General features: G+C 40.3%; 4 protein-coding genes across 7 annotated transcripts; 3 read left to right on the plus strand and 1 right to left on the minus strand.

Annotated features, from left to right (window-relative positions):
- Positions 1 to 29: 29 nt before the first annotated feature.
- Positions 30 to 7,957, plus strand: vps36 (vacuolar protein sorting 36 homolog). 2 transcript variants are annotated; one of them, XM_030745948.1, is made up of 15 exons: positions 30 to 184; positions 350 to 549; positions 765 to 833; positions 1,446 to 1,516; positions 2,082 to 2,196; positions 2,332 to 2,421; positions 2,997 to 3,083; positions 3,647 to 3,679; positions 3,884 to 3,961; positions 4,144 to 4,278; positions 4,411 to 4,476; positions 4,580 to 4,644; positions 5,034 to 5,118; positions 7,367 to 7,443; positions 7,617 to 7,698. In XM_030745948.1, exons 2-15 carry the CDS (start codon positions 454 to 456, stop codon positions 7,696 to 7,698), a joined length of 1,149 nt encoding a protein of 382 aa, XP_030601808.1. In that variant the 5' UTR covers positions 30 to 184; positions 350 to 453. The 2 variants fall into 2 exon arrangements, with proteins under 2 accessions (XP_030601808.1, XP_030601809.1); XM_030745949.1 differs by lacking the exon at positions 30 to 184 and having other exon boundaries at positions 454 to 549; positions 7,617 to 7,957.
- A 1,590-nt stretch (positions 7,958 to 9,547) lies between these two features.
- thsd1 (thrombospondin, type I, domain containing 1) lies at positions 9,548 to 15,365 on the plus strand. Of its 2 annotated transcripts, XM_030747079.1 has the most exons (8): positions 9,548 to 9,702; positions 10,392 to 10,516; positions 11,350 to 11,744; positions 11,847 to 12,486; positions 12,637 to 12,798; positions 12,913 to 13,327; positions 13,421 to 13,961; positions 14,073 to 15,365. In XM_030747079.1, exons 2-8 carry the CDS (start codon positions 10,465 to 10,467, stop codon positions 14,703 to 14,705), a joined length of 2,838 nt encoding a protein of 945 aa, XP_030602939.1. In that variant the 5' UTR covers positions 9,548 to 9,702; positions 10,392 to 10,464; the 3' UTR covers positions 14,706 to 15,365. The 2 variants fall into 2 exon arrangements, with proteins under 2 accessions (XP_030602939.1, XP_030602941.1); XM_030747081.1 differs by lacking the exon at positions 9,548 to 9,702 and having other exon boundaries at positions 9,957 to 10,516.
- fgl1b (fibrinogen like 1B) lies at positions 15,242 to 17,684 on the minus strand. The gene is made up of 9 exons (XM_030747082.1): positions 17,580 to 17,684; positions 17,372 to 17,467; positions 16,890 to 17,148; positions 16,532 to 16,691; positions 16,325 to 16,422; positions 16,120 to 16,208; positions 15,908 to 16,033; positions 15,735 to 15,799; positions 15,242 to 15,600 (listed from the first exon to the last, which is right to left on the minus strand). The coding sequence occupies exons 1-9, from the start codon at positions 17,583 to 17,585 to the stop codon at positions 15,420 to 15,422; spliced, it is 1,080 nt and encodes a 359-aa protein (XP_030602942.1). The 5' UTR covers positions 17,586 to 17,684; the 3' UTR covers positions 15,242 to 15,419.
- Positions 17,685 to 18,463: 779 nt separating this feature from the next.
- tpte (transmembrane phosphatase with tensin homology) lies at positions 18,464 to 25,093 on the plus strand. 2 transcript variants are annotated; one of them, XM_030746386.1, is made up of 19 exons: positions 18,464 to 18,797; positions 19,178 to 19,262; positions 19,372 to 19,452; positions 19,571 to 19,618; positions 19,709 to 19,870; positions 20,653 to 20,772; positions 21,224 to 21,323; positions 21,433 to 21,496; positions 21,621 to 21,685; positions 22,048 to 22,108; positions 22,195 to 22,276; positions 22,606 to 22,694; positions 22,789 to 22,850; positions 22,936 to 23,016; positions 23,666 to 23,771; positions 23,875 to 23,972; positions 24,054 to 24,149; positions 24,246 to 24,316; positions 24,421 to 25,093. In XM_030746386.1, the coding sequence occupies exons 2-19, from the start codon at positions 19,216 to 19,218 to the stop codon at positions 24,524 to 24,526; spliced, it is 1,539 nt and encodes a 512-aa protein (XP_030602246.1). In that variant the 5' UTR covers positions 18,464 to 18,797; positions 19,178 to 19,215; the 3' UTR covers positions 24,527 to 25,093. The 2 variants fall into 2 exon arrangements, with proteins under 2 accessions (XP_030602246.1, XP_030602247.1); XM_030746387.1 differs by lacking the exon at positions 18,464 to 18,797 and adding an exon at positions 18,809 to 18,941.
- Positions 25,094 to 25,154: the final 61 nt, after the last annotated feature.

The raw sequence follows: 25,154 nt of genomic DNA on the forward strand, positions 1-25,154 counted from the left end.
ACGCGAAACAAATATTTGCACGTGTTGATTCATTCGTCGTTAAATTATTTGATGGCGTATTTAATAGCGATGAGAAAATTTTAAAAATGTTTTTAAAATCTCAAATTAACCCGAAAAGATAATAGTCTTGCTAGCTTCTGACAGCTGGCGGTATGAACGTCAACACTGAAAGGACCCCTCAGAGGTAGCTAGTCAGAAAATACAGCGTGTAGTAAAAGTGTTGCAAAAATACCAAAGTTAGACTTAATTGGAGGGCGCATTACCAGTAAAAAAAATAGTTCATTTATAAATGATGTGTTTTTGAATTCAGCTGACTTTAGCTTATGTTATATTTTTATATCTTTTTTAGGTCTTTTCCGCAGGCGAATTTTGAACAGCATACAGGAAGAAAACATAAGATGAGTCGTAGCCGAGCAGAAGTGAAATAAAGATCAACCTGAATAGAATAAAAAAATGGACCGATTTTCGTGGTCAAATGGGCTCTTAGAAATAAACGAAACTCTAGTGATCCAGCAGCGCGGCGTCAGATTGTATGACGGTGATGATAAGGTATAGTTTTGCTTTTTGAGTTAATAGCCTGATACAACAACACGGTGGCTTAAACTTTCACGATATTAGTGTTACAAAAACGGTACACATGAAGGGCTATAGAAAAATTGTGGCTTTATGTGGTTACATGTGTACCGTGAGATGTTTGTAACTCGGAAAGTTACACGGGAGATCAGTACAAGTAAGTAAGTGAAATCTTTCCTGTCTTTGTAAAGGCTAAGCTGGATCTCGGAGTTGCCTTGCTGAGTACCCATCGATTAATCTGGAGGGACATCAAAAATCATGTAAGAGCATTAAATCGAATACATCCTAACCTCACAGCTTGTGTGCCAGTCGGTGTTGTGCCAAAAAGTGATTTCCGATGCTTCTACGTGTTTTTGATGTGTAATATTTCTGTTGTTTACATTGGTAAATAGACTGTAGTCAGCAGGATTTATATATAAAATAAAGAAATGACCTGTTTTGCAAGTATCTTTATGCATTACTTTATCTACACTATAATCAATCCAGTCCTTTTTGGCCACTTGAAATATCTTTATAGAACCGTGATGTTATATTTGTTGCAATTTCTGTTTACCCTGATGAACAAAGCATATATAAAAGTCACTTTGCCAAAACACGATTGCAGCTTCTACCTTGTGACAGGAGTGTTGTTTCTCGCTCAAAATGATTTGATATCATTAATGAGAGATATGTTTGACAGATTATAGGCCAAAAAGTCATTTACAACAATTTAAATACAGCCAATCCTTTTTTTCTTTATCTCTTTCTTTTCTTTTCTTTTCTTTTCTTTTCTTTTTCTTTTTTTTTTTTAAGCAAATACCAGAAATCACTTTTTGGCAACACCGATGATATTTCTGACTTGATGGCTTCTGTATTTCATTTGCTGTCTCTAGGAATGCTGCATAGCCATGCCCCTATCACAGATCATCTTATTTGAGGAGCAGGCTGCAGGAATAGGAAAGAGGTAAATGCTACTGAATAAGTCTTATGGCGCAGACAGTGGAGGTTTTGGTTGTTTGTTTGTTTTAACAACAGAAATAAGATATTCAGTTTTAGTAGCACCTTACAGTGGTCAACCAAGATAGTTAACACTTATCTAATTATTAGGAATGCACTAATATCAGTGTCAGCATCGGTCCTTATATTTACTAAGGCAGTTGTCTGCCTGTTTCATCATATCAATTTTGTACAAAAATAGTGTGATAAAGAGCAAAAGGGATATCTAGGATAGGCAATGGGCAAATTGTTTTGAAAAGCATCTGTGTTGGCCCCTACTAAATAGGCTGCATTGCTAATAATTATGCTGTTAAAACAAAGATGAAAAACATGTTTATTTCACTAGCTTTAGTGGACTTTAGTCACATAAGGACTGCTGGCTGTATTTTAAAAGAGGACTGTGTGATGCTTATGTCATGAGATGTGGTTTAAAGCTACAGAATAAATCAATAGGGGGACTGTTCACTACAATAATTTAAATTCGGCACAAGAAAATATGTATCTCCTAACTATTGGTCTTTCTTATTCTTAAGTGCAAAAATAGTTATCCACCTGGATCCAGCACCTGCCAACAAGGAGCCAGGTCCGTACCAAAACAGCAAATACTCCTACATCAAGCTGTCCTTTAAGGAACATGGGCAGATTGAGGTACTGACACTCACACAAGTACCCAAAAGACCATTTTGTTTTAACTTTACTCATTTTGCTTTTATTGTTTTATTCTTGATTCTTTGCAACAGATATGTTTTCTTTTTTTGGTGGGGTGGGTTTTTTTTCTTGCAGTTTTACAGAAGGCTAACTGAGGAGATGACCCAGAAACGGTGGGAGAATACACCAGTTTCACAGCCCATCCCCACAGGAACTGGCTCTCAGGTTAGAAGTGCGAAGACCACAAAGCATCTTTCCTTTCTGCACTCTTATGTTCATGTGGGGTTTTAGGCATAGGTGGCACATTGTTTTCCCTCTCCAGCGTACAAACACAACTTCAGTTCAGTTCAGTTCAGTGGATGATTGATATACTGAAGGTGGGAGTCAGTGTCAGTGCAGCATATGTTCCACAGGATGGCAGTCTTGTCATTTTATGCTTGTGCTTTACTGTTTTTAGTAATTAGTAAGAACTACTGCCTGATTTTTTTTTTCCTGATTTTTTTAAAGTACCTATATACATCAAATTAGATTTAGCATTTCATAGATGTTAGTGCAGGAAGTCACTCCACTTGCATTAGGTCATGTGTCTCCAAAAAAGTATATTAATCTTAATTCTTTTGATGAACAATTTAACAGTCACTAAAATTCACTTATGTATCATCAACAGCTGACCACAAAGAGTTCCCTCCTGGATATTTGTTTGTCTTTCTTTGTCCTTTGAGGCATGTTGCTGATATTTAACTTGATTGTGTGTTTCCCCATGTGTGTTTTTTCTCTTATTTTCCTCTGTGGTCGTGTAGGCAGGAAGGACACGTGCAGTGGGGATTGTTGGCATTGAGAGGAAGATCGAGGAGAAGAGGAAAGAAACAGACAAAAACATTTCTGAGGTAATGGGTGGGGGGGTAAACACTGCCAGAATTTGATGTAGAGTTATAGTTATGAGTAAAACCTGTATGCTGTTCCATCATTCTCCTTGAAACCCTTAGCTGAGGTCTTGTGTTTAACCAAAACAATTTTGACTAAATTAACTGTAAATATATTTTTAAAATAAAAGTGGTTTGGCTTTGGACTTTCCTATGATTTTTTTTTTCTTCCATAAAAACTTGTCAGTATTGGAATTTATTGCAACTCAAGTTGACCACAGCCTCTGTGATACTCTGGACGGCATCTGGAAAGTTGTGTTTATATAATCTCTGTTACATACATTATATGTTCATTTTAAATATTGAATTAATCAAAACAACACAGATATAACTGCAAAAACATTTTAATATTAAAAAAATTACGGCTCAAAGTTAGAAAGTATGATGTTTGATGACCAGCAACAGGGGTGGTGGGGGGGGTTGCTGTGGAATTGCATTAAAATTATGTCTCCAGCCATGAAGTTTTGTGGTTTATTTAATTGGGAACAATTTTGAAAGCCATTACCCCTTCAGTCTCTGCTTTTCAGGCCTTTGAGGACCTCAGTAAGCTGATGGTTAAGGTAATAGATGCTCCCATTTGCATGTTTACATTTTTTTTTTTATAGTTGCTGATTTATAATAAAATTGCTGACATTTTTTTAAATTTAAGTTATCCATTGATAGATGTGTAAAATGATTGTTTAAACCGCATAATAATGAATATCTGAGCTGTGTAAAACTCATTTCCTGCAGTGGGATTTTCTTAATGATTCTCTCACTAACAGGCCAAAGAGATGGTGGAGCTCTCCAGATCGATAGCCAACAAGATCAAAGACAAGCAGGGAGACATCACAGAAGACGAGGTGAAGAGTTCACCAACATAATGAACCAGAAACACGAAGGACAATAGTTTTATCTGATACACAAATCTGTAACACAACACATATATTATTGCACTGATACCTTGTCATTTTAGACAACTGTCACCCTAAGATTAATTTTTTTAGAAGCTTGTTTTTATTTACTCTTGTGTTTTATTTTATAGACAATACGGTTTAAGGCATACCTCCTGAGCATGGGTATTGCTAACCCTGTTACCAGGGAAACGCATGGATCCGGTACACATTATCACATGCAACTGGCAAAACAACTGGGAGATATGCTGCAGGCCCCGCTGGAGGTGGGTGTGATTTATTTATTTGTTTTTAGTGTGTGTGTTTGTGTGTGTCATGCGTTTTTATATTTACTCACTTCATTTTCATTTTCACGACCTCGTTTCTCTCGCTCTCTTTCTACCCCTTCCTACTTTCAGGAACGTGGAGGTATGATGGCTCTCACAGAGGTGTATTGTCTCGTCAACCGGGCTAGAGGGATGGAGGTGATGCTCGCATAAATGCGCGCATAAGTTTAACACAACATAGAAATTTGTAAATCCGTGCTACACACAAACCTCTTTGGTTCATTTTTCCACTTTTTTATAGCTGTTATCTCCAGAAGATTTGGTGAACGCGTGCAAAATGTTTGAGTCACTGAAGCTCCCATTGAGGTGAGTTTGACTTCTATTTGTCTTTGTCTTCTATTGTGTAAATTATGCGTGCGCACTAAATTAATTTGAATAGAGAAACGCTATGTGACTATGGTGCCAGGTCGGTGCCTACTGCACAAAGGCCAGGCTCTTCCTGCCAGGCTTCCTGTTGATTGAAGGGCTTTCCAGGCCTCTGCAGCTGTCATTTCCTGTTTCTTCCCAGGGTTGCAGAAGAAACACTGGCCTGTTTTACTGTTTGTCTACATTGTTGGTCCTAGTGCTACAAACCGTTTGCTAGAATTCAGCCGTCTTTCTATGGTACTTAATAAAACAGCACCTTAGCCTAAAATTGATCTCTATACGTCACACATACAAGTCACCTTTTTTCATGTGTCTCGTCTTGTGTGTAGGCTGCGTGTGTTTGATAGTGGAGTGATGGTGGTCCAGCTGCAGTCTCACAGCGAAGAGGAAATGATAGCCTCAGCACTGGACAATGTAAGCTATAACTGTTACAAACACAATACTGTACATGACATTTAGGGTGATTAAACAGCATGTTCCACTACTTAATTTAAAAAAAAAAAAGATAAATATTTTAAAGGTGTTGTGTATAGAAATGTAAATTAATTTATATGTGTCAACCTTTTATTTGCCTATAACAGTAGGTGGCCTGATTTCTATTTGAAGGACTTGGGCTGGATTGTGCAAAGGAAGAGGTTACCAACGAAAAAGTGGAGTAATCAGGAAATGAAGAACGTAAAGAGGAGTACTTGGAGGCTAGGCATATAGCAAACAGAGAAGAGGCAAGGAAAAGGCCCGTAGTGAGTTGTATGTGAGACGGGACACGAAGGAAGGAGAAAATAACTTGTTTTGATTGGCTAGGCAGAGAGATCGAGCTGTAAAGGATGTTCAGAAGTTAGGGCGTTTATGGATAGAAATGGAACTGTGCTAACAAATGAAGAGAGTGTGTTGAGAAGATGAAAGGAGTATTTTGAGGAGCTGATGAATGAAGAAAATGAGAGGGAGAGGAGGACAGATGGAGGATAGTTTGTGAATCAGGAAGTGTAAAGGATTAGTCAGGAGGAAGTGAGGGCAGCTATGAAGAGGATGAAGCGTGAGCTACTGAGATCTCAGAGAGAGAGAGAGAAATGAAGCTTTTGATCAGACTATTTAACACAATCTTGGAGAGTGAGAGGATGCCTGAGGAATGGAGAAGAAGTGTGCTGGTACCAATTTTCAAGAACAAGGGTGATGTACAGAGCTGTACATCTACAGAGGGATAATGTTGGTGAGCCATATCATGAAGCTACAGGAAAGAGTTGTTGAAGCCAGCTTAAGAAGAAAGGTGATGATCAGTGAGCAGCAGAATGGTTTCATGTCAAGAGTGTTGATGGACGCTGGGGTCAGATTACATCAAGGATTGATCAGGTCAGGCAGGACTCTGCGTGGACTGTGATGTTTGCAGATGACATTGTGATCTGTAGTGAGAGCAGGGAGCAGGTGGAAGAGAGTGTGGAGAGGTGGAGGTATGTTCTGGAGAGAAGACGAATGAAAGTCAGTAGAAGGAAGACAGAATACATGTGAGTGAATCCGAGGGAGACAGGAGGAAAGATGAACATAGTGAAGGTACATGAGTTCAAATACCTGGGGTCAACAATCCAAAGCAATGGACAGTGCACAGGAGAGGTGAAGAAGAGAGTGCAGGGAGGGTGGAGTGGCTGGAAATGGGCGACAGAAAAATAGCAACAAGATTGGAAGGATGTATGGTATGATGTATGGTTTGGAGACACGGCAGTGACAAAAAGACAGCACGCGGAGCTGAAATGGTTTTGACGTGTGTAGAGGGATAGCAGACATATTGGACAAAGGATGTTGAATGTGGAGCTGCCAGGCATGAGGAAAAGTGGGAAAACCTCAGAGGAGGTTCATGGATGTAGTGAAAGAGGACATACAGAGGGTTGGCGTGATAGAAGAGGATGCTAGAGAGAGGGTAAGATGGAGGCAGATGATCCGCTGTGGTGATCTGTAAAGGGAGCAGCCAAAAAGAAGAGGAAGAAGGGCTGGACTTTGTTGCTCAGTTCTAGAGCCTGACCAGTTTATTGGTGATATTGGCTATTTGCTGGTCTATTGCTATCAGCATTTAGAATGGCTGATAAATGAAAATTTAAAAAAATAACATAAAAAAAGACACTTTCTTCTTCTTCACTCGCTCTACTGCCACACTGTCAGCTAGTTTACAACACCGGCTAAAGTAAGATTAGAAACTGATGTAAATAAATCACCTTCTCCCAGCACAGCACAGACTTTGAAACTCCTTGTGAGCACAGAAAGACAAAAGAATTCTCTGGTTGCAGGCAAATTACTGCAAGTTGGATAACATCATTACTGCTAACAAAATAATATGTGAGTGAATATGTTAGTTGGCTAGCCCTTCAGATTACTTTGCCAGATAATGGAATTCATGATACAAATTTATGCATTATATTAAACTATGTTGATTTTTTTTGCCAGCAGTCATTAATTCACAGCTGAAAACAAAGGTGAATATGTAATAATTGCTTTCTTCTAGCCAAGAATAATGCAAAGTTGTGACCAGGTTGTAATTAAGCTGTGCACTATAGACCAATATGCTCCAATGAGTGCGAGCACACATAGAGTACAAGTTTTCTGAATGTTACTCAGATCCTATACATTTATAACCCGTTCTGTCTCTGTCTCTGCTGTTTAACCTTGTCTTTGACAGGTGTCAGAAAAAGGCTCCTTGACTGCAGAGGAGTTTGCAAAACTTTTGGGTCTCTCTGTTCTTCTGTCAAAAGAGCGGTGAGTTAGCAAGAGAACAGAGGACACATCATGTCAGTCTGTTTTACTATATCATGATGGCCTACAAGTGTGAAATAGCTGTGTGTGTTTCTTATTTTATAGTTCTTTGTTGTTGCATTTGATTAGTTTCATCTCTGTAAATGATTTGTCTTCTATTCGCTCCTCATCTCCAGGTTGCTGCTGGCTGAGAAGATGGGCCACTTGTGTAGAGATGACTCTGTGGAGGGTTTGAGATTCTACCCAAACCTATTTTGACCTGTTTCCAGTTGAGGTAGAATCTGGAGACAGATGATTTAACCTCTACAGGTGCAGCAAGGTGATTATGATGTTCATTAGTCTGTGTTCTGATTATAACAGAGCACTGCAGATCCACTTACAAGCTCTGTTTTATCTTGAAATAAGAAAGAGACTGGACTGTTTTCAAAATGTTTGAAGTCTGGAAATTGTGCTTTCAGGTTCACTCTGCTCGGTAGAGTGACCATCATGTATGTTTGGTAATAAATGGTTCTGGAAAACTGCATTTTACGTTTTGTAATTTGATTTTCTTTCATTATAATATGCCACACAGGATATGCCTTTTCATAAAAAAAACGCATTGTTATGAAAAATGCCACCACTAATGACATTTTCCAGAGTAAAATATATAATAAGTGGTTAAGGACTTTAGCATTCCCTCCACTGATGTAGATGTCCAGGTTTCAATTAATCCAAATAACCTGCTTCCCATTGCATCTTTTGTTAGTCATTTAATTTAGTTCATCATTTAGTTCCTGTCCTTTCCCCAGTGGACTCCTCTGTAAGTGTGATAGCCTTGGGTAAGTTCAAGACCAGACAAGATAGAATAAAATGTGTGTCATATCTCCTGTCAATCCAGTTCACCGTGTGCATATGACGCAACACTCGATCTCTTCCGTGGAAAATACCAGCTGTAACTGTTTTGAAGCCGGAACTGAGAGGCTCTATCAACTGGCACAGCAGAGCTTTCAGAACAGTGCTTTATCATATCCACACACAGTGTGATATATACAAAGTACATACAGTTGTGGGACATAAGAACGAGGAGCCTATTATAACAAGGAACAAGTAGTGTTAGAACGGTGCTTACGCTATCACCGTAGGGTATTTTAACAGAGTTTCATTGTTCCCATTGTGAACGTGAACGTTTCATCTCCAGAGGAGTTTCCTGTTCTGTGTGGACTCTCTCCAGAGGAAGAATGAAGGTCTGCAGAGTTGATTAGATTAGCCTGCCATGTGGCTCTCTTATTGATAGATGAATTCATCTGGTTCAAGAAGTCTTGAGAGCCGGGCTCAAGCAGGTCTGATAATCCTAATTGGGGATTCGTACACAACACTGAACTTTAGGTGAACGTTTTACTGCACAAAATGGGTCCCGTTGATAGCCTGTATTTTACTACTATGACAGTATTGTATAAAATGTTTATTACCGTCACCCTGTGTGAGCCAACTTAAAGTGCACACTGCAGTTGGTCCTAAACTGTCCTATTCAAAACAAACAGGCATGCATTTCTTTTTATGTGTAACCATTTAACATCCATTTATAGAATTTTTTCTCTTCCAACTGTCACATAAAGTATTGAACTACAGATCCCCACGTTGCATTTCACATATTTTTCCTCGTAGTCACATTCCTCAGGCATTGCCCTCTTAAGTGTTCTGATGATCCGGACGCCTGTTAAAACTGATATCAATCTCTGGAATGATCGACTTAATACAGTGCAGTCCTTCAACTGCCACAACTGGAATGGGATCTTTCATTTGTGCCCTTTTCTAGTATGAAATTTCTCAAGGAAAGAAGCACATTAGAAGAACCACTTCCACGGCAGATAATTTTTTTTTTTTTAAAATCACTTCATTCTCCGTGTTTAATAATCCCAGGCGGCAATGTAAAGGGTGAAACTCGTTTTTGGACGCTAAACGTCTTAAATGGAAAGTTATACGGCCTTTTCAAGATCTTAAGTCTAGAAATATTTACTGCATGTCCAAATTCCGAGAGGAAAAATGAGTTTCTCGCAAACGCAGCACGCCCTGCTGCTGACCTCCAAGTGACTGCGCGGATCTCTCACGCGCTCTGAACACCGGTGCGCGCCTCCGGAGCGCACTTGGGTCCGCGCTGCTCGTCCCTCCGACTGTCAGTGACATTTATTAGCAGCTTATCAGACAGAATCGCTACGAGCACACGGAGGCACAGTTCCTGCGCTACTGTGTAGGGAATAATACGTTTCTGAGTCTTCAAGACACGTGAGTACAATTTTATTTAACTAGCCTACACTACACAGTACAATAAAGTTTTCGACATACTATGTGAAGTACCACCTATGCTAATGTAGACCGAAAATCCAGGTGTAAATTCACTAATCAGAAGGTATTGCGCACACATAGGAGGTGGGGTTTATTAGCAGGTTAAAAAAGAGTTATGTGCGATAAATATTTACCCGTGAACCTGGAAGGTTTAAAAAAAAAATAGGCTTTTGTACCTTAACTGTACTGTATATGTTTGGGAGTTTGGTCAACTTTATGATGGACATATGTAACAAACAGTAGTATATGTTCTGATTTTAGTATCCTAATTACAGCCATTACTGTAAAATAACCTTCAATAATATTATTGGCTTGTGAGGCAGAAAAATCAGAAAAATAGACCAAATCAAGCAAGTGTTTGGCTTCAGCCTACTACATGTTTGTGATAAACACCACCCCCCCATACCCATTCCCATTGTGAAGATGAAAGGAAGAGGAAGACGCCAGTGTAAATTCAGAAACGTCGTGTTCACTGTTCATATTTCAGCCTTCCTGTTTTCCATACTTGCAGAAGAGTGCACTGCTTCTTGTCCACACACACACACACACATACTTAACTGCTGTCTGCTGCTTCTCTGTGGATTATCTTCCTTTTTATTATTGTTGATCTGTGATGTGCCTTTTTAAAGCTTTTTAGAGAGTTGTGATGGTGGAATAGGACGGTCATGAGGTGTAGGAGAAAAAGGAGCCACAGGTATCGGAATGCCACAGGCTGTTTCACTGCTGTCCTTCCTTCTAGTGCTCATTGGATATGGTGAGTTTCAATAAATCTATCATCTTAGTGCATTTTAATTGACTGTTGAACGAGGGTAATGCGTGGCCTCTTTAGACACCCTTTTTCCTTTGTGAGGATGTGAGGTCTCAGCACCAGGATTTACACAATACAGAGCACAATAGCTCTTAAAATAACATGCTACTAATAATTTTTCCCCTAGTAGTACCCTGATTCTGGGCTTACATACTGAGACTTACATACATACTGAGACTTACATACAGACATGTTTAAGTTTTTGTCTATATGACAACTATAGTTTACTGCTGTTGATGCATGTCAACTGTTACTGTGGATCCACTGACCTTGTTTTGTTCTGAGCAACAAATTATTCTTTGTGGTTGTGTGCTAATTAAATCTGATATATTTATAAACCTCAGAGGTTTGATATGGACAAATATAATTATACACAGGGCATGCTGTATTATGAATCATGGTGCACAGTTACAATGTGTTGTCAAAATTGATTTTACACTTTACAATTAAAGTCCAGTTTTACCTGAAAACTTTTCAAGATTTGTAAAATTATCATCAAAAATTAACAACACCCAGTCCAGGTATTGTTTAAACAGCTACAAATATTAACTTACACTTGAGTATGTTAATATGATTAAATTAACATTGTACTTGCAATTAAACTTTGAGGACCTTGAAAAAGCAGGAATAAAAAAAAATGCACAAATAGTTAATAACAAAATCAGCAAGACTTCATTTTACCAATCGTAGACATAGACAAGTTTCTTGCCATTTGTAGAACAATGTGTAAAAATTTCTCTCTCTTTTCCACATCTACTTGTGTGTTTTCTTTCCTATAGCTTTTGCAGGGCTCAATATCTGGCCCTCCTTGCATGCTGCCCTAAGCAACAGCAGTGTATTTGTGGAATTCAACATAAAATCCAACAGCAGCACCATCCAGAACAGGAGTCTCTCTCTGGTTAACACAGAAACCAACACCACTGTTCTGACCAGGACTCTCCACAATAATCAAGCAGCCGGTAGGGTGGAGTTCAACTGTTCCTGCTTCCTGTACGCAGGAACTTTCCGGTTCCTGCTGAGACAAACCAGCATCACCATCGTTTTCCCTGCTAATAGCACAGAGGGCAGAAGCATAGAGAGCACTACCTGGTGGTGGAGCTCTGAACTACAAGTCCAGTGGCCTACCTTTCATATTGCTGTGGATAGAGCTGGGAACCAATCGGGATCCTTTCAGGCAATAAAAACAACATCTCAAGCCATATAATGTGTGTGCTTGTGTGTGTGTGTGTAAAACAATGCCTATAAATAATTATTCTCTTCTTTTGTTTCTCTTCAGGTTGGGATATCCACAAATGAACACTTTCAAGCCTGCTCCAGCGGCATTGACTCTGCTCTCTCGCTGGAAGTAAGCCACATGGAATACAATCAGATAGGCCGTAACAACATCAACAAGATCCGAGCCCTGACACGAATCCCAGTCAAACCCCTCCGTTCTCAGAGTGTCGAACTCTCCTGTGCCTTCCCGTTCACAGACAGAGACTTCATAAGAGTTGCTCTACGGTCCCCTCATGTAGCACAGGAGGTGAAGAGCTCTGGACCCCTCTACCTGTCCCGTATCTTCTCCTATAAGCTCTTGGTGGAAAATACCAATGCTTACAAGAGTGGTTGTGAGGGGACGATGATTGTTAAAATGATAAGCCCACCCTGTGCTCACATCAATGGGAAAGTACTGCTGTATAGTGATGCGGGTGTTGGAAGAGGCGTTGCTGTTTCATCTGCAGTGATGGGCTTCGGTGCAGAGGAGCCCACTTCTCCTCCACTGGCCTTTAACTGGCTAACTCAGGGAGAGAATGAAACAGAATTTAACTGTTCCGTGTTTTACCCAGGAAAGAATAAGTACTGTTTTCGCTTTGTTTTCAACTACAGCCGCTCACCTAGTCCAGCACAGACTTGTCTGGTGGTTTACAAAAGTGCAGGTAAGATTTATTAGGGCAAACATGTTCACATTTAGCTGCTCCATACAGCATCGGTGGTGTATCGGGGTGGAGTGAATTGATGTAGCAACACAGAACTAAACTTTAACTACTAATTTATCTGCAGTTTAACATTTTGCTTGTAATCTGCAGAGTCATGGGGGCCCTGGCAGCCGTGGAGTATGTGCAGCGTGAGCTGCGGAGAAGGGGTGAGGGAACGGGTGCGTGAGTGTTTGCTGCCCTCAGGTGTGCGAGGGTTGCAGTGCACTGGCATGGTGAAAGAACAGTCCCTCTGCTCACTAGAGGACTGTGTTGGTGAGTTTGTTCGGCCCTTTACTTGCTACTAGTTTTGTTTTTTTCCTAGATTCAAGCTTTTTTAAATTTTTGTGTCCAAGCTTTGAAGACTAATTGTTTTTCTTTACCTCCCAGTGGTACCTACTCCTTCTCCATCCCTCTCCCCTGTACCGGTTGGAGTTGCACCCTTGGGCGGTAACATGGTTGTGGTAGTCGGTATCTCCCTTTGCCTGGCTGTGATTATGGCTACTGTTGTGGTGACTGTGTGGAGAAAGTTCTGCCAGACCCCTCAGTGCAGCTCTGTCCGGAGAAGCTCCATGCATTCCCCTGGAGGGCGCAAACTCTCAGATGAGGCCTCCATCTGTGGGCACAGCCTCCAAAGACCCAGCTTGTCTGATGTTCACGGCCCTTCAGGGGACATGGGTGTGGGTGCAACCCAGAAAGATAGGCCTTTCTTGGGAAGTCAACCTCTCTCACAGACCGTGGTGATACCACTCCCACAGGAAAGGCTGTCTCCCACAGGCCAGAAGGTGTTTCCACCAATATTTGGGTATGTTTTAAAATGTGTAATATTCTATCATAGATGTATTCTTGCTGTCACTAGCTAGTTTCAAAAAAAACCTGGAAACCATTTCCTGTCTAGGTACCGGTTGGCTCAGCAACAGCTGAAAGAGATGAAGAAGAAGGGGTTAAAGGAGGCCACACAGCTGTACCATGTTTCTTCCAGCCCTGTCCATGACACCGTCCTAGACGCATCTGCTTCACCCACCATCTCCCCCATTCCTACACCAATTGGATTTGCTCATTCTGCCTCCCCTTTAGGGCTACAGGACGAGTCTAAGCACAAGAATTTTCACATTGCAGCTGCCTTTTCTGAACTGCCACCGCAGACTTCTAGGGTCACACCGGACAGACTGAGTCCTAGAGTGGAATTGATCCTAGGCCCTCCTGTTGCTGCTCATGCTAGTCGGGGCAGTTCCAAGTGGCATGACCGCACTGCTGACTGGGTAGAGATGGTAGAAAGGAGTGGGCTAGCAGGTCTCAGAGAAGGAGGACATGCAGCAATGGGAAACTCTTATCATAAGAATCCGAATTTTCGCAGGACTTCCAGTTTTAATGATGCCAAACTCCAGCTACCATCCTCTGCACAGTCCAGACAGTTCAGAGAAAGGAGCCTGACCCAGGTAACACCCTTTAGTATGATTTTTATTTAGTCTAATTTTATTTATTATTTATTTTTGTAAAACCTATTAGCATTGTGTTTGGTCAACAATTTAACAATTATTTCCCTTTAGGTGGGATCTCGGACTCTTCCTGAAGGAAGTTGTTGGAGCAAAGGAGGATGGGAGAGACAGCCATACCGCTCCTACCCAATTCCAGAGCATGGGGCTTCAGAGTGGGCTAAATCCAACCTCCAAAAAAATGACCAGAGGAAGCCCTGGATAGAGAAACCAGTTCTTTCACACATTAATGAAATTAAGCATGCAGGAACCAACACAAACACAATTTCAGCATCTGAGACACAGGCTAAATCAGACTTTCATGGCACTGGGGAGAGGAGAAAGAGCAGTGAGCCGGTCTCAGGGATCGGGGGTCCCACCATAGTGCCTGTCAGTCCTCAGGGAGTGAACCAGCTGAGTCTGGATCGGGCTGAGCAGAACTGGAACCGTCGTGGCCCTTCACCAATCCAGAGGAACATCCTGGCTCGGAAATTAAAGGAGGCTCAGTCCTACTCTGGGGTCAAGGGGCGCAAGCGCAGCTCCAGCTTTACTGCGTCATCCTCAGAGCAGAGGACAGGTCGCTGCCACTCTCTGCCTGTGACTGAAGAGTACAGCAGCAGCGGCGGTTCTCCCTACAAGCTGAGTGAGGCAGAACAAAAGATGCTGGATCTGGATCTGTCCGCATCTTATGTATGGGAAGAAGAGTAGGTCACAAACTGAGAAGAACTGCCACTGCCAATTACATTTCTTCTTAATCCCCACCCTAAACCCCTCTACCCAATATCTTACATGTTACAGATTTATTTTAGACACTTTTCTTTTGCATTTCTTAATGGTTTGTTTTTTTTTTAATATTTTTAATGTTATTACTGGCCTTGTAAATTGGCAAATTTTTGTGTGGTTCAGTGTATGCCTGTGTTCACATTTCTCCTCTGTACTTCAATAACTGGTACAATAGAACTGTCACATTTAATGTGACCTTGTACCTATTTCTAAATGCATTGTTAAAATCAAGCCCGATCACTGACAGCATTCAAAACACTACAGGTGATGGTCTAGTGTTATTGTTCTTCATTGCTGTATGTGTTTCCTTTTTGATGCGGTCACTAGTTACACCGGGTGTTTAATGTGTGATCTAAAAAGTGTCAAATATTTAATGAAAATTACACAAGCTGGAGCAATTGTATCAATTGTAACAATGCTCGAGAACAATCAAATGAACATGAGAGAGACATTATGGTTGAAATGCTGTTTGTTTTAATGTTTGATTAATATACACTTTATAGAAATAAATGCTTACTGGAAAGTAGGCATATTTGATAAATTGACACAAAAAAAAGCAAAGGAAGAAATTAAAACATCAAGAATTTAAACATGCCAGAGAATGTTTGCACTTGTTTTTTTTAGCCTTGTGGAAGGTTTTTAAATTTCGCCCGCTCCGCTGCCCACGGCGTCTAAGAAAACCAGAGGTCGCACCTTCATGGTGGTGTGTCTAAGTGAATACCAAAGGCCCTTCCAGGTCCCCCACACAATACCGTCATCATAATTGGCCTTGTACTTCCCTCTGCGATAGAATTTTCCATTTAAGTTGGCTTCATGACATCTGTAGATAGAAGTTCATGAATGTCAAAGGTAAATTTTACAAACTACAAAACCTGGTACAGAAACACAAACTTCATCATCACCTTTGAGGCGATGTGGACTCACGAAACAGAAAGGGGGTAGAGACAGCCTCACCTGTTGAACCACCAACCTGCCTTATTCTCCTGGGCACAGCTTCCCTGGAGGTAGCGGTCATTATCCTGTCAATCACCAGCATCAGTGTTTTCACATTTGCACATCAATAGTCTGACTATTATAAACACTGTAAAGTGCCATCTTGGAGTGGTAATGATGGATGGGTGACTAACCTGATCCCTGGTGCTGAACTGCATGCCACTGAGGGAAGAAGACCACTGCTCCACCACGCTCCTGCTTCCGCTAAGAGCATCTCCTGCTGGCCCGCTGTACTGTCCGTACTGAAGACGATATTTATCCTGGAACGGGCATTCGAACAATATTTGCTGAGACGATCATGCTACTTCTGATTCTAAGAAAAAGTTACATAAAATGGTCTTCTTACAGCCTCGTCAGTGATCCTGAAGTTATCATAAAATGCGTAACTTCTTTGTCCATCCCAGTCCATTAGTTCAATCTTCACAAGGTTCTTACCTTTAGTACAAAATAGAAACAAAGTAAAGTTGATAAATGAGAAGCTAACCAGACAGTTCAAAATCATATGCAGCATATTAGATGTGAAACATTTGGGTATTAGAATGACTGCTGACCTTCTGAGAGCAGAGAGTAAATGTGTTCATTCCCCAACCAAAACTCATCATTCCACTGTTTGAAGTCGCCAAAGCCATCTCTGTAGTCCACCCAGTCTCTAAAATGAGAATTAGGCTGACAGGTGACCTCAAACAGAAAACCCATAAACATCATGCTAGATTTTGCGTACTCACACACACTATGGGCTACCTCTTCCGCACAATTACCTGTTAAAATCAACTCTTCCATGCCGCCGTTTTTGAAACACTGTCCACCCTCCTCCATCATCCATATCACAGTAGACCAAGAAGGGCTCCTGGTCTAATTTGGGTCTGATGCGATAGAAACCGCTTGATGGTTTCTGTCTGTCAAACAGTTCAGAACAGTCTAGGAAGAAAGATAAGATAAAGGCTGCAGAAATTCCTCATTAACATTCTTACATTAACATTTCGACTTCATGTCGTATATTAAGGATGAAGTAGCGCATGTGCAAAGCTCAGTGAATGTGAATGAGAAAAAAATGATATCCTGCATTGCTGATCACATAACCAAAGATAAACACCCAACATGCTACACTTTTCTTACCTTTATCATAGACAATTAAATTGCCTGCTGGTGGAAGGGGTTTGATCAACTTCGTATCCTGTCCATCTACAGCTGCACTGGTGTTATGAGGAGCTGAATCTGTTTGAGGTTTACTGGTAGACGCAGCAGGCTGAAATGGCCGGAAATATTTGTGCATCTGCAAGTGCTCGACCTGCCATGTTGTGATCAAAAGGCTGTTTTCCAGTTTCCTTATGTTGTGTTTGAGAACAGCAACCTCAGGCCCACACAAGTCTATTGCCTTAAAATGAGGGGGAAAAAAAGTACCCCGTTTTTATTATGATAAAAAATAGGGGGAGCTGTAAGTAATGTATCACAGCGTTTCTCTATACATCTATGAAAAACCTTTTGTTTTGGACTTTTATAGCCATGCACGAGATGCTCACTCTTTGAATCATACATTTTCAGTTTTCACTGTCAATACAAAAATAAAGAAAAATATCTTTTACAGAGTAGATACATACAGACTGTGAAGAGGAGACCGAGGTTGGACACAGCAGAGCCAACAACAGCAACACCGGCATGACTTTTAGGAAAAACCACCTTCCAGCAGTATTTGTCTGAAATAAGGATCACAGTGAAGATTAAAAACGTAAGAAAAAGCAAACACTTACCCAGAAACTAGAAAAGTATTCTTTGACACCTGAAAAATCTCAATGCCTCGAGCCTTACCTTCATTTCACAATGCCTGTTTTCTTCAGGTTCAGTGTTCTCTTCCTCTGAAATTTGTCAGCATTATTTATAGGCTGGGCCAGTTCTGCATGGTCCACATTAGAGGATTCACACTTGAACAATCTTGCAAAACACTGAACTCAGGCCAGCTTTGTGTTTTCTCCTTAATAAAGCACTGCATTGTTTTGAAAGTATAGCTGATCCCAGACCTGCAAAAGGCCTCACTGACAAAAAGTGTTTAGAGGGCTCCATTCCTCACATACCAGAAGTGCTCACAGTGAGGTTTGCTTTTTAAAATATAATACAGCGATGCACTGAAAAAAAAATATTAGTAGAATATATTCAGTTTTTTTTTTTCATTTTAAACACTGATTCGTCTAATAATGATTTATTAGTGATTTCATAAACAACAGAACATCTGGGTTAACAGGAAACACCAGAACTCCCAGAAATAAACAAACAAACAAAAAAACCCACCCCAAAAAAACAAAAAACAAAAACTCCCAGAAACAGCCATCTTGGAAGGTCGAACACCCAAAGTTTTTTCAGATAATACATTTTATCTATTCATTATTTATTTATCAATCTAATCAGTCAAAAGAAAAAAAAAAAATATATATATATATATAAAACATGGAAAAGCAGCAATCTCGTGTGTGGGAAGTCAGTGCGTGCTGCAGAAGGGCTCCCCCTAGAGTATTTGCTGGTTATTACGCTATTTGAAAAAAGCTTCTTTTTTTTTTTTTTTTTTTTTTTTTAAAGAAATTTGGGGAAATTGTGTGAGCAAATTACCCATATATCATATATTTATCAGACAAGAAAATAAAAGAACAGAGCGAGTGAAACGAAAAAGCAGGAATGTACTATTTGATGTTCGCAGTCTATTAAAACCAGATGCTCCAAATTAGTTGACCTACTTTGGAAACTATCGGTTGTTTAAATAATATCAGTCTGGTTTTGAGTAAAAGTGGGCTGAGGAGGAAATATGATGTATGTAAAGAGTAATCAGGGTGGGAAAACAGGCTAAGCCTTTTTTTTTTTCTACTCAAGTCCAGGAAGTTCAAAACCGCTACGTTTGCAAAAACGTTGAGGAATAGTGGATGGATAGAGAAAAAAAGAAAGAAATCCACCCGGTTAATCTTTGAACCGTCTTCCTTTGTCCTCAGGAGAAGTCACAAGACGAACTCTCGTATAATTTGACGGATGACAGTCCTGACGGTAAGAAGGCAGTGGGAGTTTAGTTGTTTATTCTTTTAGGGGGGGCTAATTTGGTAAACGCTGCAAGGAGAGCAACACGCTAGTGGATGGTACTGACACAGACGGTGGACGGTGCTGTGAATTCTTGTTAAAATTTACCCAGAGGTAAACAATGAGCGATTCTCTTTCTTGAGCAGTTTGTCTGTCTGTGCTGCTGCTTTTTTTTAATAGTGATTTAGAGACGCGCTGTGGACTCCTGCATCCTGCAGGTAGACTGGTGTGAAGATATGCAGACACAAAGTTTATGAACTCTTTTCTCGCTTGTTTACACGTTTAAACCACGTAGTATCACGCTGAATACGGTGGATTCAGTCTTATCACGCTTATGCTTCCAAATCCAGAGACTCCACGTTCAGGACGAAGAGAGAAAGGAGACACCATGTCCTCTGTCTACTTCAGCCCAGGCTCAGATTCAGGTGTAAACGGGTGAGGGGTGTGTGTGTTTGTGTGTGTGTGTGTGTGTGTGTGTGTTTGTTTTTGTGCATGTGCGTGCGCGTGCGCGCGTGTAACCTGTGTGTAATCTGTGCCTTTTCAGAAATATTACAAAGATGGAGGATGCTAAAGTGGAGATTGATGATGGAAAGGATGATTGTGTGCTACCAGACACAATGTACTAGTAAGTTTGCAGAGATGAGATTTGCATAACCCTCCAGAACTACAGACAGACAGACATAACCCTCCAGAACTACAGACAGACAGACAGACAGACATAACCCTCTTCCCCTCTTTTGCAGCAGTGTTCGGAAAAAGATTACCCCGTTTGTCATGTCCTTTGGATTTCGGTAAGTGCATTTTTGAACACTGGTAACAAGTACACTCATGCCTGATTGTGTTTTGATAAAAAAAAATTATGTGCATGTCTTTTTCTCCAGTTTATTTGGAGTCATACTGATCATAGTGGACTTTGTGCTGGTGATTGTGGACTTCGCACTGCCAGAAAAGAGCAGAGAGGCTGGAAATGCATTAGAGGCTGTGTCCCTCACCATCTCCTTCTTTTTCCTCGCTGATGTGCTCCTGCGCGTCTATGTGGAGGGGTGAGTGAGGAGTGTGCAGGAGTGTTGTGTTGTGTTTCAGCATCTCTGTAACGGTCAATACTCTGTTGTGACTCAAAAGTCATGCGCGTGAGCCATCCTTCCAGGAACAATAGCTTCTGTTCTGATTAAGCCAATGGATTGCCTAATAAATTACTTAAAAAAAAAAAAGTGTGTTTGTGAAGCTTTAGAAGTTAATTATTTGACAACAAAAGGTTTTCATTTTGATGTAATAATTGCAGTATAGTTAAACCTAATCCCACATTTGAATGCAGTGTAAACTTCACAACTGTTTCTGTAAATGTGAGCACAAGAAATGTTTAAAGTAGTGAGTCCCAACAGAGTTTTGCATCAGCAGAAACCAGGTCTGATTAGTCATTAAACAGGAAGCTGTTAAGAGGAAGTCAGACAGGAAATGTTTTGGCAGGTTTTGGGCTAGTCTTTGGGAAATGGGTCATTCCATCTCAAATCAGTAAAAATTTTAGAACATTTTCTGCTCAGCTATCTTTGATTTTTCCTAAAAATGTTATGATCCAAAGTTTAGACATGTACACTTTTAGCTTCATGTATCGAATACTTTTTTTTTTTTTTTTTTTAAAGCCCATCCAACTGACTTTCATGCCCTTTTTTTTGCACCATCAAAATGAATCAGAATCTGTAATTTGGGACAGATAATTTATTGGGTAATTAAAACATGAATTAGATACTCTGGGCAGATCTTTTTTTTTTTTTTCTAGCTGCATGCTAATCATCGTGTGTCATGTTTCAACTTGGCCTCCTTGTAGCTTCAGAGTGTACTTCAGCTCCAAGTTGAACATCGTAGATGCCTGTGTTGTGGTAGTCACGCTGGTGGTCACCATGGTCTACACCTTCTCTGACCTGTCAGGTCTCAGCCTCATCCCCAGGTACATGTTTCTTCATTGCATTCCCAGCAAATGGGCATGTAGTAGGAGTGCCTCCTGCATTTATGCTGTGTCACTGACTGTGTCAAGTAGAATACATGAAAGCTATTTGCAGTCTACCCTTTCCACTCGCTCTAATAGTAAATGTACACCTACAGGTCACCCACACTGACCTCCAGTGTGTTTTCTCTTATGATTACCGACCTCATAGGTCTGTGCACAAACTGCTCCCAAAACAAAGCAAAATGTTTACAGTAAATATGTACTTTAAAAACATTTGATTAAATTTTAAAACATGAGAATGAATAATCATAAAATCAGTTATTGATCTTTAGACTATTTAGCCTAACCCTATGGTTTTAAGCTGGAATGCGTGGAGTATAATTCAGATTTTGAAATACATCAGGACTTGGCACAACTGTAGTAACGATTCATCTTTGTATTTTTCTTTCAGGGTTGTGACATTTTTACGCTTCTTGAGAATATTGATCCTTGTGAGGGTTTTCAGACTGGCTGCTCAGAAGAAAGAGCTGGAGAAGGTCACCAGGAGGATGGTAAGGTCATCAGCAGACAGCCCGTAAATACCTGATACAGTTCCTTCAGCCGGACAGTTACAACTATTAGGGTTGGCATCAAACACTGGAAGAATGACTTATTTTTCAGGTTTCTGAAAACAAGCGGCGTTATCAGAAGGATGGATTTGACCTCGATCTTACCTATGTCACAGGCAGGTGTTACATGCTTTAAAAAAGAAGGAGCACATATACATGTCAGGAAAATACATTTAAAATGAAAACTCTAGGATTTTAAGAAGTGGAATTATTCATTTTACATCTTTACTCCCTCTCCAGACCGTGTCATTGCTATGTCTTTCCCCTCCACTGGGAAGCAGGCCTTCTATAGGAATCCAATCAGGGTAAGCGTGACTGAACTTGGTTGTGCACATGCAATAAAATTTAATTTACCATGCACCACCTACTTCACGCTTGAAAGATAATATAAATATCAAAATTAATCAGTTACCAGCCAACATTACCATCGGCTTTTAATGTATGTATATATTTTTATACATTCTATTTTTTGTATATTTTATACATTGTTTATTTTCTGTATATTTCTTGATTATACTAGACTATAATATTTTTATTTTTTATTTTAGAGAATTTGATTTTCTATTGCATGGCACTGAACAGGAGTGGCCCTCCTATCTCATTGTACATCCTGTATAATGACAATAAAAGGCATTCTAAAACCTATTTCCCTTCTCGTTTTGTGCAGGAAGTGGCGAGGTTTCTAGACACCAAACACGAAGGCCACTATAAAGTTTACAACCTGTGCAGTAAGCTGGCACCTCTTCTCGTCACATGCGCTGCATGCCCTTATATGCAGAACTACACAAACAGTGTTACTTCTTTTTGTTTCCAGGTGAGAAAGGCTATGACCCCCAGTTCTTCCACTATAGGGTTGAACGGGTATTTATTGATGACCACAATGTCCCCTCCTTGGAGTGAGTAACATTTTTCTGTTTCATATGAGGAATTTTCTTGAATCTGGACCTTTTTGTTTGTAGTTATAAGGAAACAATTTAAGTCAAAGAGGAAATATTTTCACTAAACAAATGACACTGATGTATTAGCTTGATAATCCTGACAATCATTTACTCATAACATTTTTTTTTTCTATTGCCTGTAAAGTGCAAACTTCCATTTGCAGTTTTTCTACACATGCATAGAGACCCCCAGGATTTCTGTAAATGATTCACATATAGGAAAAAAATTTGCAGTGCTAATTAATATTTTCCCAGCTTATCTCTGTCTTTGTACTGGACCATTTCAGGGACATGCTGAAATACACAGCAAGCGTGAGAGAGTGGATGTCGGCTGATCCCCAAAATGTCATTGCTATCCACTGTAAAGGAGGGAAAGGTGAACTTAATGGTCCCTTTGTGACTCATTATCATTTAGTGAGTTATTTGAAAATCTGCACCTTATACGTTAACACTACCGCTGCCTTTCCCAGGACGCACTGGTACTATGGTTTGCACCTGGCTTATTGACAGTGACCAGTTTGAGAGTGCACAGGTACCTCTCTCTTACTTTGAGATTTGTTCAAATCAGGGTAAACAAACAGGCTAGATCCTTATATTTGTTTCTCTTTGCACTGCAGGACAGTCTGGAGTATTTTGGTGAGCGGAGGACTGACAAAAGTCAGAGCTCCAAGTTTCAGGGTGTGGAGACTCCCTCTCAGGTAACAACAAGCCATCAAAGTTTATTTTGCTGAAGGCATTTATTCATAATTTTTCCATTTTAAAATCATCCTGTAGCCACTGTTTGAAGAATTCTTGGACTAGCACCTCCATGTGGCAGAAACCCAAAAGCACCACATACAGAGGACGACAGAATCACTGCAAATCAGCGGCCTTCTTAACGTGAGAGGCAGCTGGATTTTTTTATTTTTTTTCCTTCTTCTTTTTCAAGATGCAACATCACAAGACTTTTCTTGATTCCGTTCTGTTCCTGACTGGCAAGAATGTGATTTGCCAACTGGCTCCGCTCTGTTGTTCTGACAGCTTGAAGCTAACCTGCGATAGATGGATGTCTCCTGAAAGTACCTGCTCCTTTCCAAACACTTTCCTAGGAAATTTTCCCAGATGGTTCCGTGTAACAAACCATCTGTGGGAGATTTTGGGCTTACCTGTTAGTCATCGCTCTGTACCATCGTTATCAAAACAACTAGTGAACGAATGTTTTTTGGAGTAGATTCGAGTTTAAGACACTGGTAAAATGAATTCCAAGGAGCATCAAAGCAACCTTATTAAGACAGCCTGTTGGTATACAAACACAAGAAACTTACATTCTTTATGTTAAAGGTTTTGTTGTGTTTGTGTGTCCTGCAGAGCCGATACGTGGGATACTACGAGATCATGAAGAATAAGTTCAACAGACAGCTGCCTCCACCTAAAAGCCTCAGGATCAAGAGCATCCGCATCCACTCTATAGCAGGTGAACCAGAAAACCTGGAGCATGTCTGATTACAGCTGCACCACCAACAGTGGGATATACAAGCTTTTTTTTTTATTTTTAATTCCACACTTCTCCTGCACAGGTGTTGGTAAAGGTGATGGCAGCGATATCAAGGTGAAGATAATTGTGAAAAAAGATCTGGTATTTCAGTGTGTGTGTGCCAAGCAGGAGAACTGCAAAGTAAGTCTCACACACTCATTAATTCATATGTCACGATTCAAGAGTTTTTAGCCCATCTTAACCTGTTTTGGTCATTTTTAGGTGTTTCCCGATGTGGGCAATAATGCAGCAGTCATCAGCCTGCAGAATGGGCCTGTGGTTGAAGGAGATGTGAAGGTCATGTTTGAATCGAGTGCTGTGAGTGCTTACTTTTACCCCTTTAACGTGCATATTAAAGGAAAGCTTGTGCTTCTCCTGAATTAGATTCAAGTGAGCTTTTCTTGTCATCCTTAGGGTCTTCCAAAAGGATATGAAGATGTTCCATTCTACTTCTGGTTCAATACGTCCTTCATAGAGGATAACAGGTGTGTTTCTTTTTCTATTTCAATAGATCAGGAACATTTTTTTTTGTATTCTTCTTTCACTATATTACAATGACTGACACACACTCCCTTCAAACTGTCCTCAGGCTGTTTTTACCCAGGGAAGAGCTGGACAACCCACACAAACCAAAGACCTGGGACCTGTACAAGGAAGACTTTGCTGTCTCTATGTACTTCTCAGAATCAGAATAAATGAAAGATGGAAAAATATTCTAGCTTTAATGCTGTGTGATGAGCAGAAATGATTAATTGAACACTAACTCAAGAATGAACGAGAACTGTGTTAAAATTGCCGAGGAATAGCGTACGGTTACCAATAATGACCTCATTAAATCACGTAACATCAACATTTACCATAGCTGGTCTTATCACACTTCAGTGCTTTATTTGTGAAGTATTCCCCAGTGCTGTTATTCATTCATGTCCTCTTATGGATTTAGTCAAATGTAAAGTAGCCCATTTGTTTTGAATCACTGTACCAAGTAACTGATTTGCGAAGGGAATAAAACAAAAGGGTTGTCTTCTGTGATGGAAATGTGGGACACAGGATAAAGCCAAGATGATGCTAATGAGAGCTCAGAAAAGATGTTAGTCTCACACTGATCTGAAGTTTGAGCTTTCGAAGCAGCAGCGATCGCAGAAATCACTGACTTGTATCACGGGCCACTTCAATGTGAATATTGACACTAAAGGGAATATTGTGATAAATGCAAATTTTTGCATTAAATTTCTGTAGAAAGCAAGGCTGTAATAAACTGTTGGAGCTGTGAATAATACATGTCTTTGTTTGATTAATTTCTCAGTAGTCCCCCCCCCCAAA

Source organism: Archocentrus centrarchus, chromosome 14 (genome assembly GCF_007364275.1).
Source record: "Archocentrus centrarchus isolate MPI-CPG fArcCen1 chromosome 14, fArcCen1, whole genome shotgun sequence".
NCBI lineage: Eukaryota > Metazoa > Chordata > Actinopteri > Cichliformes > Cichlidae > Archocentrus > Archocentrus centrarchus.